The sequence below is a fragment of the Rutilus rutilus genome (assembly GCF_951802725.1).
Source record: "Rutilus rutilus genome assembly, chromosome: 10".
Classification (NCBI taxonomy): Eukaryota; Metazoa; Chordata; class Actinopteri; order Cypriniformes; family Leuciscidae; genus Rutilus; species Rutilus rutilus.
Genome location: NC_140215.1, coordinates 6011029 through 6031597, shown reverse-complemented (window position 1 = coordinate 6031597; position 20569 = coordinate 6011029). Strand labels below are relative to the sequence as shown.

General features: G+C 37.7%; 1 protein-coding gene across 1 annotated transcript in view; it reads left to right on the top strand.

Annotated features, from left to right (window-relative positions):
- The first annotated feature begins 5252 nt into the window (after positions 1-5252).
- slc4a3 (solute carrier family 4 member 3) overlaps positions 5253-20569 on the top strand; it is a 71908-nt gene continuing 56591 nt past the window's right edge. Inside the window, exons 1-2 of the mRNA XM_084421963.1 lie at positions 5253-5878; positions 19598-19751. Coding sequence (XP_084278089.1) covers positions 19698-19751 — 54 coding nt within the window. The 5' untranslated portion in view covers positions 5253-5878; positions 19598-19697. The remainder of the gene's footprint in view (positions 5879-19597; positions 19752-20569) is intronic.

Here is a 20569-nt window from a genome sequence, read left to right as displayed (position 1 = left end):
GTCTGTGCTTCACACTCACTGACGCACTGTCTGCCTTATTGTGGCTGAGTAATGGCAGGTACTGCTAATAGTGAGCGTCTACTCCTCCAGGTCTGTGCTGACGCTGCGTTCCGATGGAATGTTGGAATCGTGTCCTTCTGGGATTCACGTCGGGGGAGGAGGAGATCACCACCACCACTGACAGGCAAGAGACCAGTCTGGGCAATGAGCTCGGAGAACAGTGCTGTGTCACTAACAAGATCCAGATTTGAGACAGATGGCTTTGACAAAAGGAAGCAAAAAAACAACAACCTGTGAGCAGAAAAGAAAAGGATTTTAAATTTAGAATAATGGGTCTGGAAACTGCAGCTCCTCCACTGTAATATAACTGTACAAAATAACAACTGTTCAACGATGATAATAATAATAATAAATGTTTCTTTAGCAGAAAATCTGAATATTAGAATGATTTCTGAAGGATCATGGGACACAAGACTGGAGTAATGATGCCGAATAAAAAAAAAGAATTGCTGCTTTAATGTAGGCCTATGTTTGTGTAACAGTTAATCTGGTTTTGGTTCTGTGTATGTCTTTGTTTTGTTTGCTGTTTAGTTACGTTTTCTCATTATTTGATTAGTTTGATTCAGGTTTGTCTTGTGCTCTTGAGTAGTTTGCTTTGGTATTTAAGCTCTGTGTTTCTTTCAGTTGACTGTTTGTTCAAGTTGCGTTTTAACCGGTTCTTCTGGTCGTGTTTTATGCCTAGTGATTTGTTTGAATAAAGGACCGGCCACTCCTATCCTCTCATATGTCCTTACCATTATTGCAACCGATTGTGACAGTTTGATCAAATAAATGTTGCCTAAGCACAAGAGATGTCATAAACACTAGAAAATGTTAAAGATCTCTAAGTTTTGATTGGCAGTGTAAAACCTGTTTCAACCTCGGAATAATATTAGTCCTGTTTATGAGATCTGCAGTTGTGAGATACAAAGACGCAAACTCAAGAAATAGTCACAATTCTGAGATGTAATGCCAGTTTAATGAAAAATATTTAATAAATAATGAAATTAGTTTAATCCCTTTTACTCAAATGCATTGATCAGATGATGAGTCAACAATGATGCAAATTACTCAAACTAAATTTTTCACATGCAAGGCACACTCGTTATTTATTAGAAATAAAGGTTATTTATTGGCATCTGGTTCCATGAAGAAACTTTAACATCCATGGGAGCTTTCCATTGCACAAAAGGTTCTTGATAGTGGAAAAGGGTTCTTTAGATTAATAATGTTACACACACACACACATTCTTGTACATCTATCTTTATGAGGACATTCATTGACACAATGCAATCTCTAGCCGCTTACCCTAACCTTACCCATCACAACTAAGTGCCTAACCCGAACCCTTACCCTAAACCTACCCTTAACCTAATTATAACCTTATCCCTAAAACCAAGTCTTGACCCTCAAACAGGCCTTTAAAGGGGACTCAGAAAGTGAGGACCGGCCAAAATGTCCTCACTTTACTCTCTTTGTCTAAAACTCAAACTGGTCCTCACAAAGATAGTTGTATAAGTACTCTCTCTCTCTCTCTCTCTCTCTCTCTCTCTCTCTCTCTCTCTCTCTCTCTCTCTCTCTCTCTCTCTCTCTCTCTCTCTCTCTCTCTCTCTCTCTCTCTCTCTCTCTCTCTCTCTCTCTCTCTCTCTCTCTCTCTCACACACACACACACACATTTATGGTCTCTCTAGCTTGTTGTGATTTAAAGATATTTTGTGTCACAAGTGTCCCTGTCTCTCTTACATTGATTATGTACTGTGGGGCCCTCAGATTGCTGTAAAAGGATCTTGGCAACAATTATGCAAAAGCACTTTAGAAATAAAACTGAGTTGAATTATGTTCAATCCACAACTTAGATGGATCAGTGTTGAGAACTGCATCATAATATTAGCATAATCATGTTTTTTTAGTGTTTTTCTTTTTTTGTGGGGACGTTTGTTGATAACATATATTATCGGTCGTATCAGACAGGGCTTTCCAGCTCATCTTACAGACTGAAATATTCCCTGCACTGATGGCAAAGAAAATTACCATCCCTCATCTAACAAAATTTGCTCGTCTTTTAAAAGCTCATGAATATTTTAGAGATTCTGCTGACACAGGACATTCATCTTCGGAGAGTAAATGTCAACTAAGTTTTTTTTTCATTTTCCATAAAAGTGAGAGCTTAGCAAAACAGCACATTTCTCCTATCATTTGTGACAGTGCTGTGTATAAATTAGTGATAAGTCAATTTGAATGTTTAGGGGTTTGTTCAAATCTAAGTATGAGTAATAGTAATAGTCATACTTATGATACTTCTCTCTATATTTATCATTCCATATCATTACACTTTGAAAACATGGTATACAAATACAGTCATTCACATATATATTCCACAATCAAATCATTTCAGATTCTGCTATGAAAATGACAACGTTGTATCCACAAGGAGGCAGCGTGATCTGAAACTGTACTGAATCTTACAGTAGGCTGTGCATCTTTCATACTGATACTAATTTAGTAATTAATTTAAAGTCATTTACACAACTCACAGTGAATATGCAAAAACACACGATTATTTAAAGTTTGGATATCAAGAAAAAGGATTAGCTCAACCCTAGTTTAACCATTTCAAGTGTAAAAGGTTTGTCGGTTTAGTGAAATTAGCCATCAATAGAACAAACAGAACACAGTGGGACTCTGAGATCATAAAATAAAATAAGCATATCGGGGTCAGCATCTCCGTCTGAAATACTTTTCACAAGACATGCGAGCAACCTCTTATGACTTATTTATTATTGAATAACACCTAAATAAATAATCATCCTCACTCTAAAACAAGACTGTACCTTATCAGCAAAACTACTACATCAGGTTTATCCAAGGAAAACACTCTATTTCCATCTCTCACTTATTTGATAAACCAGCTGTTGTGTTACAGCATGAGACGAACATTCTGCCTTTGAGTTCTGCAGTGACAGAATGAGAGAAATCAATGACAACAAAACAAGTGATTAGGGACAAGAAAATAAGCAATGTGTGTGTTTGGAAACAGTCCAAGTCATGAATTTATCAGTCCAACACTGCATTCATTTCAGACCCTCTGATATGCTGGTTTCATTTCGCTGCAAGGCACTGAATGGGAAATGAGTGTTATAGCCTATGTCTGGCAGGAAGGAGTTGATATGTAGGCCTACAGGCTCTCATCAAATCTGACAGGTCACAATTTCTTATTTTCAAACAAGCAAATGTAGGGTACGGTTGAAAAGAAAGGCTCGCAGATCTCGAAATGAGCAAAAGGATCTGTAAGGTCATTTGCAGAAAAGCAAGACAGTTCAATATGGGCCCAGGTTATTTCATTTTAACTACTAGTCTATACTTGCTGTTCGTTCATTTAGTACATCAACTCCCATTTAACACCAGGAACTGTTCTTGGCGTATTTCGAGTAAAACCCACACTGTAAAAAGGTCCGTGAAAATATGGCACAATGTAGGCTACCGCTACTGTATAAATATGAATTTTCTGTATTGGTATTTTACAGGTGTATTTTGAATTACGCATTGCATTGTGTTGTGCTTTCAGGTTAACATATACATTTCCTTGAAATTACTGGATAATGTCCTGGCAGAAAATTAGGAAAAAAGTAGGCTACATTTTGTGCTTTTATTTTTTTTGCAGTGTTTGAAAGCTATAAACTGCTCTTTCATTCGTTCATATTAAGAAAAATGTTTTATTCACTCAAAAGAACCGACTCGGTAAGCGTCATTATTAGTACACAGGCGGCGCTGATGAGAACCGAATCACAAGAGTCCTTCAGTTGGGAGTCGGGCCAATGCTATCGCACGACCAATTCGTACGAATTCGTACGACCTCAAGCCGCCTTTCCATTGCACACAACATTCGCATTCGATTGCCGCATTTCGCTGTGTAAATGGTCACAATGGTAAAATGAATGATTTTAATGAATATAGCCACACAAAACAAATGACCCTCAATACATCTAATATAAAAAATAGTCGATTTTATAGAGCTAATCAATATAAATATTGATTTAATAATGATAAAAAAATAATAATAATCTGCCATAATTATTAATAACCGTCATTTTGCAGGATAATATATTGGTAATTCTAGCTTCGCATAGTTTTGTTCAGAATACATCACATCCGGTCGACCGGTCGCATATGGTCTAGCCGCAGAAGTTCAGATATTTCAACGAATCCGAAGCTCAAATCGGATCCGAATTTTCCGCATACGCATATGATCGGAACTCCCCGCAGCTCCCGTACGCAATATTTTTTTTCCCAGGATGGTAGGGGAAGACTCATGAATATTCATTAGGGAAGTCATCCCTAATTGGTTAACCCCAGTGACGGGTAGGTTTAGGGGCGGGGTTAGGGGTAGGTCATCAGACCCCCAGTGGCGGGTAGGTTTAGGGGTGGGGTTAGGGGTAGGTCATCAGACCAATCAGGGATGACTTCCCTAATGAATATTCATGAGTCTTCCCCTACCATCCTGGGAAAAAAAATATCGCCTCCCGTACGACTCTCCATTGGAAATGAATGACTTCCGGTCCGACGGCTGTCGTTTGTCGTGTGCAGTGGAAAGGCGGCTTCACTTGTACGAATTAGTACATTTGTCTAAACCCACGTGATGGTTAGGTTCAGGGGCGGGGTCAGGTGTAGGTCATTCGCACATATTCATACGAATTGGGCAACTCGTAAAATGTGTACGATTTAGCAAAAATCGTACAAATTCGTACGAGTGAGGTCGTATGAATTCGTACGAATTAACCTCCTCGTAAAATTCGTACGAATTGCCATGAGATCGGGTTGGTCCAACCACATCTGATTCATTTTATGTTTTGTTTCGCTAAAAAAAAAGAACTGGTTCACAAGAGTAGATCATGTGGGAATGTGACACTGGTTGAGCTGTATGTTTTTAATTTACTAAGAGTATGTTTACCACGACAACGATGCACTTAAAGCGGAAACGTTTTTTTCTTAGTACAGATAATAACAATGATATCAAAACGATGCCCATTCACACTGATCTGCAAAAACGACTATATTATGCATGTATTTATGCATACCAGGCCATTAGTTAGTGACGTCACTTTGAAGAAAGACTTCGCGTCTGCGTCACTGATCTATATAGAATGACATTGACATGTCATTATATAGATCAGTGGTCTGCGTACATCTCGCGCCAAATGTCCGTGCAATAATAGTCAAGCCTGCATCTATAAATTATTCATTCAAGAACGTTGTGCAAGTTTACTGCAACAATGGAGCCACGAATTTCACATACTTGAAAATCCAGCATTTAGTTGATCCTGGTAAGCCACGAGGGGGCTTGGCATCATGGCATTTGTTTCCATTTTGTAAAGAAATTGAACCTTTTTTCTCGGTTCCCAACCTTAATTGATTATGTTATAAATTAAATTTGACTGAATTAATAATAGAAAAAAAAATCTGAATAAAACTTATAATAAAAAATAAATAAATAAAAACAATAAAAAAACAGATTCACATACATACAAATGATTTCAAAAATATATTAAAATAATATGTCTTTTTAAATTTTAGGAAGGGGGTCCCTCACAAAAGGATGATCATATTTGACGGTCTGGCCCTGATGCGCGCAGCACCCATGACGCGCACAGCACCCATGACGCGCGCACCCCTCAGCATCATCTAGTGGTTGACGCGAGCATCGCTCTCGGATGAGAGAGAGAGATAGAAAGAGAGAGATAGAGCAGCTGGAGCGCTTCACTATGGACCAGCACGGCCGCTGCGCTCTCTGACCCATCGTCTACATTCTCGTTTTGCTTGGACAACTCTCCAAACACACAGGTAGGCGAGCACAACACTGCCCGGGTGCAGATCTTAAGCATCACACACATTCATGATGGCACAATGAGGAATAGCGCAGATCATCTTGGCTATCGTGGATACGGGTGCGTGCATGCGCTCCTTCCTCCAGAGCCTATGGCAGAAATGGGTCTCCCAATGGATATGATGATGACAGGGGTGTGTGCTGAACAACAAAGCCGACAAAACACTCGGTTCGGATGCGTAAAATGCGCGGACAGGTCATCCATATGGATAGGAAGATGCTCGTGCAGTCGTATAGTGAGGTGAAGCGTTTGCAGACGCATTTTACGGATTGGATACAATGATTCAAAGGCGATGTTGTGTGCAGAAATGTTCAGTCCTTTATGCAAAATTTAATAGTGAAAAGACATTCAAATTCATAGTATCAAGAAACCTGTAACAAAGAGCAGAGCGTTTGCGCTCCTGAAAGGGTTAATGCTTGAAAGATGCTGAAGTAGGTTATTTGAGCTAGTCATCCTGAGCATGCATGAAGTTATTATCGAAACCTCATCATTGGTTACTAAATATAGAATGAAAGATTTATGGCAGAAACTGTTGAAATGAAGAGTTCAGATTTTTTTTAAGTTACTCAAATATATATACATTTTCAGAAGATTTAATCTTGAATTAGCCATTGACCCTATCAGTAAAGGAATATAATAATGTTAGTGTCAGATTTTGTGCAATTATAGTTATTAAAAAGTTTCCTTCCTATGTCTCTTTGAAAAGTTGTGTAGTTATCTGGATCAAATGTAGAGTTTAGGATGTTGGTGATCTAATTAGCCTAGTTGTAATCGGGGCTAGTTGTCACAATTATTTTCTAAGTATTCCCCAGGGTGGTTTTATTTTTGAAATTCAGTTTCTGAATTGGCACATGTAGAAAGATACATTACATTTATACCATGCTGATGATGCATGTTGTAACAGTATATGGGGTAAGTTGTCACTGTGAGAATCTAACATTAAATAGCGTATTACAGATTGACATAACAGAATATCCTTGTTTTAAAAACGCAGTTTAAACATTTGGTTAAAATCTATCTTCAACTTGGTGTGTCAAAACCATTGCTTGGGTCAAAACCATTGCACAAATCAAGCATTTGTGCAGCTGGACTCATGTTAGAGATATGGGATATAACCCTGGTCTACGTCTTTACCACTTTTTAAACTTCATGATGATTAAATGTAATATGTAAATGTAAATGTAAATAACTGATGACAAATGAGAAGAGAAAATAATGACAACATTGCATAGTTGGTTTGTTGAAGGGCAAGAACTGGATTGAAAATGCATTTTCATCATTTTTACATCCTTAGATACTGACTCAATGCCACAACCCTGATATTTTACAATTCAAATTTGTGTTAACCAAATTGCACCTGGCCTAATCTTCAGCATGTTGGACTACTTCCTTCAAACAACACTATGAAGGTTAGCAGTGTAGCTAAAGTATTATGTTTTCTTCATGTAGGCCTACGTAAGTGTTAGATCTTTGCAGATGTGCCCTCGACATCGTTTCTCTTGCCCACACACACACATATCCAAATATAGATCCATACATCAACGGATAGGACCTTGTGGATCATGTTAAGTAGGCTGAAAATTATAGATACTCCCAGAAGAGGTGTTGCCCGTCAGAGCCTTTGCAACTGCCTAGATCTGTGCTACTATGGCATTATAGATTCATAAGCTCCAGTATGTATACCAGTGGTTCTCAAGTGGTGGGTTCGTGACTTACGACACAAAAATGGGTCACCGATCTGTTCTGATATAGGGTCGCTGAGAGCAGAGAAAAAAGGCCAAATGCTTTATACATAAGCTAATAAATATGATGATCAACTTTTGAATCGGAAAACCCTTTAGGGTCCTATCATATACCCGGCACAAATCGGCGGCAGGTGTGACGCAAGTGTTTTTTGCTAGTTTCAGCCCGACGCAGTTATCATTTTCACGTCCTGCGCCACGTTGTTTAAATAGCAAATGCATTTGCGCTCATTTGTGCGCCCATGGGCGGGCTGGTCTGAAAACGAGGCGTGTTCTTGCGCATTGTTGGCGCGTTGCTATTTTGAGGCAACTGAAATAGACTGCGCCATTGACCAACTGAAACCTGGTCTTAAGTCAATGACAATGGCACAGTATTTTTTTAGTTAAAGGGCGCATAAGTAATATGCGCCTATAGGCGAGTGCATAACGCGCGTACACTCTGCTTATTACACACACAGGGATGGGCAGCAGCACACAAACTAACCAAATATAAAAAATTGATTAATTAATTAATTAAAGGATTACAATGTAAAATAATAATATTGTGTACATAAAGATATGGTTAATCCGGCTTGTCCCGTAGATGGCCTGCTTGGGCGCTTTAACTTCGTGTACGAGCAGATCTGTTTCCTCTCTGGAGAAGCGTTCAATCTTTCCGCTTGCAAATTCCGCCATGTAAATAGTGAATCTGCCATGGCGCGAGCGCAACTGGCTTTTAAAGAGAATGAGAGATGAGACTCTGATTGGTTTATTGCACGTTACGCCCAAAGCACACCCATTACTCATTAAGAGAATAGGGACAACCCTTTTAGACCATTCGCTGGGTACGCCGACCATTTTTTCCCGTCGTTAATCTAGCAAAAGAGTCGGACACTCCCTAAGTGCACTTGCGCCGTACACTTTAGACCATGCGCTTAGATCATTAAAATAGGGCCCTTATTCTTTGTTGTTGAAGACAATATTTGACACATCACACTTTTTCTGTCCATGGATTTACAAAATTGTCCATTTTACTATTCTGCCTATAGTAGTTAATGTAGTAGTAGTTGCATATTGCTGAATGGATGCAGTTCATGATAATATTAATTCATCTTTATTTACAATAATCTGTTGTATTATGTCGCCACTTGATGTCCATTGTAATATCTGGATCCTGAATCAAAACCAGTTGAGAAGCACCGCTGTAACATAGACATGCTTGCCTTTTGAACCTCAGGTTTGATAGATTTGACGGCCACTAAATGATAAATGTAATTCAGTCAGTCACACTGTAATCATGCAGAAGAAACTGCTTTGTTTTTTCAAATCCTTAACATCCAAAAAGGGTTGAATGGTGTTGAGTCTTGACTCATCGATGCATCATAGAGCCAGCTGTCTACTTCCAACACAGCTGCAGCAGACAACGTACATTTGTACTGTCAGGATTGCATTGAAACATCTTCAACATCTTCTGCTGGAGTCCTTTAAATGATCAAAGCTTCAATTGTAATTAGGTCTCATCTGTTACCCGGATAAATGCCCAGGAATAGCTGCAGATGTGCTCGTTTTTAAACAAGCACAAAGTAATGCATTAATGAGGAATGAGTAAAGTAAAATAAGATGCAGGGAAGTTGGGCTGACGTAAGTGTGTGACATTAGAAGCGTGTCAACCGTGTATTGATTTTGCTACACACATTAGATATATATTCAGTTGTTCTTCGGCCTAATGTTTGTCATTCTTCAGCTGTCAGTGGTGTGTTTATCATCTGTATAGATGGTAATGTAAACAGTGTTTCCTCAGCTTGTTGTTTGCTTGTTCATCTGATGCTTAATAACTTAATTGTTATTTTGAGACAACAAACTGAAGTATGTCTGCTGGAGCTAGTTTCTTTCTAAATCAACACGCAATAGCTGTTTTATTAACAGTGTCAAAGCAATTCCTTGACATTTAATCACCCCCTTAATTATGTCAAACAAAAAACATGCAAACACAAACTAGAATAATTGTAGTAGAATGATTGTTTGCATTGATATTCAGCAGAGGCCAAGACTGCGGGTGTGCAACTGAAAGGGATAGATCACCCCAAAATTAAAATTCCATTATTTACTCACCTTAATGTTGTTCCAACACACAAAAAGATAAATAATAATAATAATAATAAAAAAAAGTCAAAACTGTCTAATGGTTTGGGGTCCAAACCATTAGACAGTTTTGACTTTTTTTTATTATTATTATTATTATTTATCTTTTTATTTATCTTATTATTGACTCTCATTGTATGGACAAAATAATTCTTCAAAAAATATTTTTTTGATGTTCCCCAAAATATAGAATGTCATACAGGTTTGGAGCAACATAAGGGTTAGTAAATGAGTAAAACAATTTTTGGGGAGGTGTACTATCACGTGCAGAGGTGGGCTGCGTCCGAAATCACATACTCTCTTGAGTAGGTATTATTTTGAATAATTACTTCACAACCACTAAAAAAGTATGTTCTATATAGTATGATTGCGTGTTGTATGAGTGTAAACCGGACGTACTACATTCACCATGTTGTCATTATCATGTGACCAACCAGTGTCAGTTACATCGCTTCACTACCATTCATAAACCCTCTCCCATGGCCTCATGGGATAGTAAAGTGTCCATTGTATGCACACTTCAGAATCTTGCCGGAAGTAGTAGGTCATCCGGGTACTTTTTGCCTACTCTTCGGTCTCATATAGTATTTTGTCACTATATATAGTGGGGAAGTATGCGATTTCGGATGCAGCCATGGTCTTATTAGTGGGAGATACGAGGATCTGGGGCTCTACCATTGGAGAAAGCATTACAGCCAACTTGGATCACATGTGCCTTGATAACCAATCACATTACAGCCGTGACGTCATTGAATTTCATTCAGAGTTGTGCGACAGTCAATCACTGTTTGCGGAAACCATAGAAACGAATGAGAATGGCTGTAAACTGAATCTCTTCTCTTTTTACCATTGTTTTCGGTGTAAACTAAAAAAATAGATCAATCTAAAACGAACGTCTAAGAGGAAAAACGTGTTGAAGATTATCTGATGGGCGGTCCATTCATTAAATGATAAGCTATTTCCTCCTGTTTATTCAGTGTAGTGAAGCCTCTCCTCCATTGACATCCATTAAAAAACGGCCTCTTGTCTCCTTCCCTGTGTACCGTAGCGTTACTGGCATTACGGCTAAGTTTGCAGGCTTGCCTTCAGGTGTCTTTGTCACATGGTTTCTGTCTCTGTCACAAGAACTTTCCGTCTTAGCTGGGTTCAGTGGAAGGTGTGTTATTAAGTGTAGACGGGCCGCAGTAATCTGTGATGTGAGGGTGCTGTGCTGCGATCACACCTGTTAGCACAATAGCAGAGGCTCAGACAGGCTGAGAACAAGACACTTCAATAAAACGGCCTCTTTAACTGATTGAGCCTCTCACGAGGGATGCTTTGGGTTTAGCATCGCCGGCTATGTGTTGCTTCACACATATAGAAGTCTGTCCCCGTGATGTAATTTCATTTTGTGAGAAGTTCATTTAATTCCTGAGGTTGGCTTACTGTCTGCACGCATAGGCTTAAGCATGTGAATTGACTCTCCTCTTGCAGACCCGGTTAATTATAGAAATAACTGTGGAGTTGGTGTGCTGAACCATGAGGTAAATAGCTCTTTATATATTATTGCATTACGATTGGTGGCATCAAATTAAATTTCTGATATCAAATAATGTTTGATTGAGTTACCAGACTACATCTGTGGTTTGCAGACCATTACATTTGAAAAGATGGCAGATGCATGGCAGTTATTATATCCAATTGTAATATTACTATAATGATTTCATAAATATAATGATTTAATTAATGATTATAGTAATTAATATTCATAGTACACACTCTGAAAATTCACCTGCGTAGATTTAGCATACATTTTTTATGATTTGGGATGCACTAGTACTATATAGTATGGATATAATCATAACTTTTTTCTGTTTTCATTTCACCACTATTGAAATATTTTATCATTATAGAAATATTTTGTAAAATAAGTGTTAAATATTTAGAAAATACTCAATTAAATACCAATATATATATATATATATATATATATATATATATATTGGTATTTAATTGAGTATTTTCTAAATATTTAACACTTATTTTACAAAATATTTATATAAATATATGCTTAGTTTTCATAATGTAATTGTAATGAATATCGATTTTTTTCAATGTTGTCCATTACTGAAACAAAAATAAATCACTTTAAGTTTTTGCAAACATTGCACAGGGTGGAATGACGCTAATATAATATAATAAATATTAAAATACTTAATAGAATATTTATGTATTTTTGGTCCACGTTCCATTCACACTTTTTTATTTTAAATTACAGTCTATAGTGCTGAGATTGGTGTATCGGTGACATTTTTTTTTAGTGGTGGTTGGTTTTTTGAGGGAACCAGGGTGATGCTAACTTTTGGGTTGGAATACAAAAATACATCATCACTGCAGAGCTCTATACAATATTAAAATATGCATGTCTAAACTGTTGAAGCATCCTAAGTGTTTTCTTAATGAATGACAACAAAACCATAATGTATTGAACTCCTGACTTTAATGATTTGTTCAAAACCACTGATTCGTTCATGAATTAAACATTACTAGTCTACTAGGGTTGAGACTAACGCATCAGTGACTTCTATTACAATACTTTAATACTCATTCTTACCAGTTTTACAAAAAAATTTCCTGAGTAAAAAGTTTAAGATTTATAGACCTTAAGGACAGACAGACAGATAGATAGATAGATAGATAGATAGATAGATAGATAGATAGATAGATAGATAGATAGATAGATGAATAGATAGATGGATGTACAGATCTACATACATAATTTCTGTATGTAAATTATATGTAAATTAGACTCGTTATGCAAGTTGCTTTGGATAAAAATGTCTTCCAAATGCATTTTATGGATTATAAATTTATAATATAGAAATTTAGGCATAAATGTAATGTAATTTTTAATTGTTTTGTTTAATTTCATTGTGTGCACTTTCTGTTGATCGTGGCAGCAGCTATTAATCAAATGATGATAAAATGATGGAGAAGAGCATTATAACCAGGTGTATATCAAGTGTAGAGAAGAAACATTTTAGGTGAATCAAAATCATTCCCCCATGCATCTTAAAAGCAGACAGAAAAGGAATGAGGATAGTGGATAGTTACTGTGTCTGCTGGTTTTAGAGTAGTGGAGGTAGGGCTCCGCAGAGTCTGTGAGCTGTGTGCATTGGGGATTTCTTTATTTAGAGCATGTTGGGTTTGGGGGATCAAGCATGCCTGTGATTAGCCTTTGGATGAGCTCTATTTAGACAGCCAAAGCTCTCTGTGGAACGACGCTGTAGTAAAATCCAGAACCCGGAGACAGCTGGAAGACAAGCTAACAACCAGAATCGCCCTTGAATACAGTGCTTCTGAACTCACCACTCTTATCTACATTGAGCTGAATGTTGGAAGCTGCAACTAAGCCTCTGCTCAGAACGTAAGCTAACTGTTCACATCCAAAGTCAGACTGGTGCTTAAAGGGCGCCTAAAGGTGGAGGCATTTGTGGTTACGAAGCTAGAAGCAGTTTGTTTCTATAGAGTCCATGGCCCCAGGGGCCATTAGCTAAATCTGCTTGGGCTCTGCGTGCCTAATTGTTTGCGATAAGAGGCTATTAGCGTTAATAATTTACCTAGAGCTCCCTCAGAAACAAACATCTGGTCCTGACGTACACTCATTTGTGCAGACCTTAATGTGACCCACACGTTCTCTGGTGTAAAAGCTGCATGTGGTCATTTGTTAATCCAGTAATGGGTGCGTGCATCAATGGTGATGGACCCTTAAAGACGAGACTCCAGATTTGAACACTTGTGCACACTGATTTAAATCAGGCTGGATGTTGTTGTTGTTATAACTTGTATGTTACATTTTTAGTTTCGTTTTCACCCTGTTTGCTCTGGTCCTGTTTGCCTGATTTCCTAGTTAGTTTCCCTGTTTTTTTTTAAATAATTAGTTTCCATCGTTCCTAATTCCACTCATTCCCTACAACGTTTCCTTAGGTCATTTGTCCATTATTGTCTTTGTTGAATGTGGTTGAGTTCTAGTTTATCTCCAACGATCCCTGAGTTTTCTGTGTGGATTCTAATAAAGACTGTTTTTGTATCTAGTCCTTCGTATATATATATATATATATATATATGTATATATACACTCACCTAAAGGATTATTAGGAACACCTGTTCAATTTCTCATTAATGCAATTATCTAATCAGCCAATCACATGGCAGTTGCTTCAATGCATTTAGGGGTGTGGTCCTGGTCAAGACAATCTCCTGAACTCCAAACTGAATGTCAGAATGGGAAAGAAAGGTGATTTAAGCAATTTTGAGCGTGCCATGGTTGTTGGTGCCAGACGGGCCGGTCTGAGTATTTCACAATCTGCTCAGTTACTGGGATTTTCACGCACAACCATTTCTAGGGTTTACAAAGAATGGTGTGAAAAGGGAAAAACATCCAGTATGCGGCAGTCCTGTGGAGGAAAATGCCTTGTTGATGCTAGAGGTCAGAGGAGAATGGGCCGACTGATTCAAGCTGATAGAAGAGCAACTTTGACTGAAATAACCACTCGTTACAACCGAGGTATGCAGCAAAGCATTTGTGAAGCCACAACACGCACAACCTACAACAGCAGAAGACCCCACCGCGTACCTCTCATCTCCACTACAAATAGGAAAAAGAGGCTACAATTTGCACGAGCTCACCAAAATTGGACAGTTGAAGACTGGAAAAATGTTGCCTGTTCTGATGAGTCTCGATTTCTGTTGAGACATTCAGATGGTAGAGTCAGAATTTGGCGTAAACAGAATGAGAACATGGATCTATCATGCCTTGTTACCACTGTGCAGGCTGGTGGTGGTGGTGTAATGGTGTGGGGGATGTTTTCTTGGCACACTTTAGGCCCCTTAGAGCCAATTGGGCATCGTTTAAATGCCACGGCCTACCTGAGCATTGTTTCTGACCATGTCCATCCCTTTATGACCACCATGTACCCATCCTCTGATGGCTACTTCCAGCAGGATAATGCACCATGTCACAAAGCTCGAATCATTTCAAATTGGTTTCTTGAACATGACAATGAGTTCACTGTACTAAAATGGCCCCCACAGTCACCAGATCTCAACCCAATAGAGCATCTTTGGGATGTGGTGGAACGGGAGCTTCGTGCCCTGGATGTGCATCCCACAAATCTCCATCAACTGCAAGATGCTATCCTATCAATATGGGCCAACATTTCTAAAGAATGCTTTCAGCACCTTGTTGAATCAATGCCACGTAGAATTAAGGCAGTTCTGAAGGCGACAGGGGGTCAAACACAGTATTAGTATGGTGCTCCTAATAATCCTTTAGGTGAGTGTATATATATATATATATATATATATATATATATATATATATATATATGTGTGTATATGCGGTGTGTGTGTGTGTATATATATAAATTATATAAATTATTTATATATATTCTTTATTTTCTTAATTTTTTTTAGATTTAATAATGTAATTGCAATAATTTATATATTTTTAAAATGTTTATTTTGTCAATTACAATGTAAGCTTAAATGTATGAGTTTCTTTCTTCTGTTGAACACAAAATAAGTCATTTTAAAGACTGTTGGTAACCAGACAGTTGACGGTAGCCATTGACTTCCATAGTATTTTTTTCCCCCTACTATGCAAGTCAGTGGCTACCGTAAACTGTCTGGTTACAAACAGTCTTTAAAATATCTTCTCTTTATTTCAACAGAAGAAAGAAACTCATACAAGTTTGGAACAACATACGGGTGAGTAAATAATGACAGAATTTTCATTTTTGGGTGAACAATCCCTTGAATAAATGACTTTTTACAAGATAAATATCTTATAGAAAAGTCATTTATTCACAAGGTCCAATTTACATACATATGCAGTATTCTATGCCGTTTTGTAGTATAAATAGTGTGATTAGTGCGTTCACACTGAAAATGTGCATTTTAAATACTCATGCACTTAATTAACCAAAGTAACGAAGTTATGCATGACATGAATATTAAAATACTTAATATAACATTTAAACTATTTAAAGTCTGACACAGTTTCACAGTTTATTATTATTTATTTTTTACCCAGCCTGAGTGGTACACTACAATATTGATTGTTGTTATGTGCTCTATTAATATAGGCAGTCATAACTGCAGCGAACATCAAGTGACCATTTCTTTTGCTGATCTCTGTTTACAAAGGACGACTCTGTGTGCCAGTGCAGCTCATAAATCATTTGTGGCGCTTTGAAGGCTCGGTGAAGGGAAGAGGAAGTGCATGATGAATGCTGGTTAGACACACAGGAAGCAGACAGGGATACTTATCAAAATGATTCATACATCTGTTAGATTCATCTTCACATGAGGTTGAGCGTTAACCTGACTTGAGTTTGCTGGACTCAGACCAACAGCAGGACGACAGTGACTAAACAGCTGAGAGAGAAGTGACCCTCAAGTCAGGAAGATGCCCAGGGTTTTCATGGATCAGACATTATAGAAGTGTTCACAAGCAACTGCTTTCCCAGGTGAGCGACATGTGGGACTATTATTTTCTCCCATGATGCCCTGTGTGTTCTCTCATACATTAATAGCAGTTTCCCACTTGGGTTATTTGCAGAAGGCAAGTGAATGATTTGATGAAATATTCTGCTGCTGCTCCATAAATATGTCAGATAGGCCATTTCCTGCTGATGTGTGTGTGTGTGTGTGTGAGAGAGAGAGCAAGCGAGAGAGAGAGAGGCGGTTGAAGACCCCAAAACATTGTTATGCTCCTGAAGAGTTGCAAGCGAACAAGATTATATAAGGCATCCTTTAAGCAAGTAATACAGTAAGAGTAAACATTTATTTTAACGATTTCCCTCAATCAACTAAATATTGACGTATTCATGCCCAAAGGAATAAAATAAAGCACAAATAAAAGCTCTTTAGTATCTCAGTTTTTCCCTAGACAGCAATGAGTTTAAAGGGATAGTTCACCCAAAAATGAAAATGTAGTCATCATTTACTCACCCTCAAGTTGTTCCAAACATGTATGAATTTCTTTCTTCTGTTGTCGAACACAGAAGAATATATTTTAAAGAACGTTGGTAACCAGACAGTTGACGGCACCCATTGACTTCCATAGTATTTTTTTTTGTTGTCCTACAATGGAAGCCAATGGGTGAAGTGAACTATCCCTTTAAGTCTCTTGAGAAAAAAAATCACAGAAATCTCACATCTCTTCTAGAGCAGTTTTTCTCAAACAAGGGGTATTTGCAAACTTCCAACGGTGCAATAAAATGACTTAAAAAAAAAGAAAAGCTACGAATAATGTTAAAGCCGCTCAAGATCTAAGCCTTAAACATCATGTTTCTGCAGCGCTGAGCTCTCACTCGGACACTTTTTCACTGTAGCGCAGAGGTCTGCGTGGATTGATTTTTTTCATCCCACTACTGCGAGTTTCATTCCACACCCGCCCACTACCGCCGAATTCTACTTTTGAGTAGGTACACTTGATCCATGTTTGCAGTGAATCTATTCTCACACGGTCCTGCTTAATTTAAGATCCGTAACTGGAGTCCTACATTTGATTTATTCATCACATACACAGCTGTTTATGCTTTGACTCAAAAGACCAGCGTCATATCTTTATTGCAGATACGTTTTTTATGTTTTCTCATATAAACTGTTGTTTTTAATTTAGAATCCTCTTGAATCCTGCCATTAATTATGATGAATTACTTTGGGGTTGGAAAAAAAGGACTGTCTGGTAATGGAGTCCAAAAGCTTGAGAAGCACTAGAGTTTCAGAAGTGATCTGAACAAACAGTGCTCTGATTTGCCAAGATATCAAAGTCTGCAATTGAAGGTCAGAGATCTCATTATGAGCTCAAACATTCCTTCCAAGACCAAATTATCTTAAGTATGCTATCCACATTTATTACTGTACATCAACAACTACTTTTAGCTAGTTCGTTCCGATTGCATGCTTACATGTGACTTTTGTTATTCCGACTGTGCAACTAGTCCAATGAATAACTATAGTCCAATGGATACAAATGGATTTTTAGGCTCCATATAAACGCAGATATTGTCTCATTTTTCATCTTTACCAAGGAGTTTTTTTCCCCCTTAAAACAAGGTAAATTTAATTGACAAACTGTGCAACAGAACAGGCTAAGACTTATTAGCTTTATTATATATCATAAAATGTATATATAATTGTTTTTTTATACTCCAATTGGCACATACTGTAGATTTGTCTTGTTTTAACACAATTTTAAAGGTCAAATCTGCTACATGATTACATGTAAATGTTTATGCTTAATATAAAAGCACATGAAATGTATTTATTTGTTTCAGCCTGAGCTATGAAGGAGCAACTGTTCCCATGGGAGATGATTCCAGCTCAATGATGAAAAACTAGTTCTTTTCATTTCGGTCTGATTGGGATCATTGTTCCTAGATTTGTGTGGATTCAAGACAGCAGAACTGTGACGTTTCAGGCCAGAGACAAGGTGTTTTAATCTCTGATGCTGGTACATGGAGATGCCACTGTCGTTTTGCAGCTGCGTTCCTGAAGAATGATATCCAGCTGGGTGCGGTTAACACGGCATAAATGAGACGTATGCTAGGGCTGTCTGCAGTGACGCAAACTCAAGACATGAGTCATCATCAGCGCTGGATTCCCATAAGAGCTGTTTATCATATAATACAGCAGACTCTAGACTTACAGTTGCAGAGCGAACACTGTCACGATCGCACAACCACACAGCAGACTCACACCATCCACACTCACATGTTGTATGGCGCGGTATTACATCCATGATCTTTGTATAACAATCAATTTATGAAAAGATGAACGAAGAACAGTTTTACTGCAATGTTGTTTAGTATGTTTAGCATAATAAAGCCCATTCATACGGAATTGGTTTATTTTGTGTTAATAATCTGCTTACTGTACCATATTATGTTTAATACATGACTGTTTATCAAGTAAATAAATACACAGACATGAAACAAGGATTCAACTTGAAATAACTGTATTGCCTGGCTTGTAGATTAGCTCAAACAGTCGGCCTTGCAAGAAAATGAGCACATTAAAAATATTTATTTTGTATTATTATTACTCTGAAATCCATGTTAAGTTTTCTCTGGACTAGTTTGCTAACTTGTTATTATAGTACAATGCGACATGTCTAAACTTTTTTTTATCAGCCGAACTATTATGAGTTAAAATAATTACTTGAAGTAGCCCTTGGAATTTTTACATTCATATTTCAATTATTTAACAACACATTTTCATATTCACGGTTCTCTGATATCGATTAATGATCACATGCAGGTAAACAAATAAAGGTAACACTTTACAATAAGGTTTCATTTGTTAACATCAGTTAACAGTGAACAATACTTATACAGCATTAATTAAGGTTAATCAACATTTATGAATACACTTTTAAGATCAAAAGTTGTATCTGTTATGAACTGTGAATTAGCATGATGTGTGTATATATTACTGTATGTGTATGAATACACATTTTTTTTTTTACTGTTTCATGTAAATGAATCGATCTTACCAACCGGGTACAGACATTTTTCTCATGATTAACATGGTTGTTTCATTGATTAACAGTTTAACACAATCAATATTATGTCAGTTGAGTTCATTGGCTATTGATGAACCCCTGCGTTGTAACTTAAGGACTAGAAAAGGATCTGTGTGTTTCTTCTTGATTTATTCCGGAAATTCTGCAACTAAGTATTTCTTTCCCACGTACCCTTGCTACTCTGTTTGTTTTGGGATCTGGTGGCCTAATCTAATCTAAAAGAGGGATCTCGCTCTTACAGGTTATGCCACCCCACAGGCTGACTGGAAATCCAGCCGTGAAAGAGAAGGGCTGATCCCAGACCCCCTCGTGTTCCCGCAGCTGCGCCCCTCCCTGTCCCCATGGCGACAGGAGGTCATGCCCCCGAGACAGATGTGTTGATCAACCTGCATCAGGTGAGAGATGTGAAGACCCTGCCTGTTGTTTTCAGGGTTTGTGAGTTTTAGTTATACTGCTTTAGGCCTGTTACACTCTAAGGTTCCCAAAGGTTTGTTGAAGTGCATGTTGAAGCAGAAGCACAGCTGCAAGTGGAGTTTCAGCATTGAGCCTATTTTTGCATTGCATGCTCAGCAGAAAAATGCACTAAAAATCATTATTTACACAGTGTTTTGCAGTACAAGCTTTAATGAAGCAATATAGAATAAACTACTCACATACTGGTTTTCATATATGTTCCACATATAATTACAGATGCACTCAAGCACTTCCTATTCAGTAAATATGACTGAATCCATATGATTCAAGCAACAAATACCTATAATTTGAGTTTTGTTTAGATTTATTACCATTTTGGATGTAAATGTAACCCCCTTCCTCATGTAACTATATTTCATGATGCACAAGTCTGTAATAGCTATCAATTTATCATTCTGATAACTTCTTTTTATGTGGACTATAGAGTGCATTAGGAAAGACTTTAGGTATAAAATGACGGTGCACTCATATTACTATGAATGGGAGAAAATGCAACGCGCAATATGGCGGAATAAGTCCCGCCTTCTAAGTAAAAGAGCCAATCGCCAATTGATAATGTCATTGCATCACTGCAGCTGACGTTAGAAGCTTGGTTGCTAAAGAAACAGTCAGTGTTCTAAGACGTGCGCATTGGCAGCCTGAAAAATGTTTTTTTTTGTCATGATTTGAGTGTTTAGAAACTACATTTATGAGACCATTGTTGTCAGATTTCATTGCTGATTTCAAATATGAAATTGAA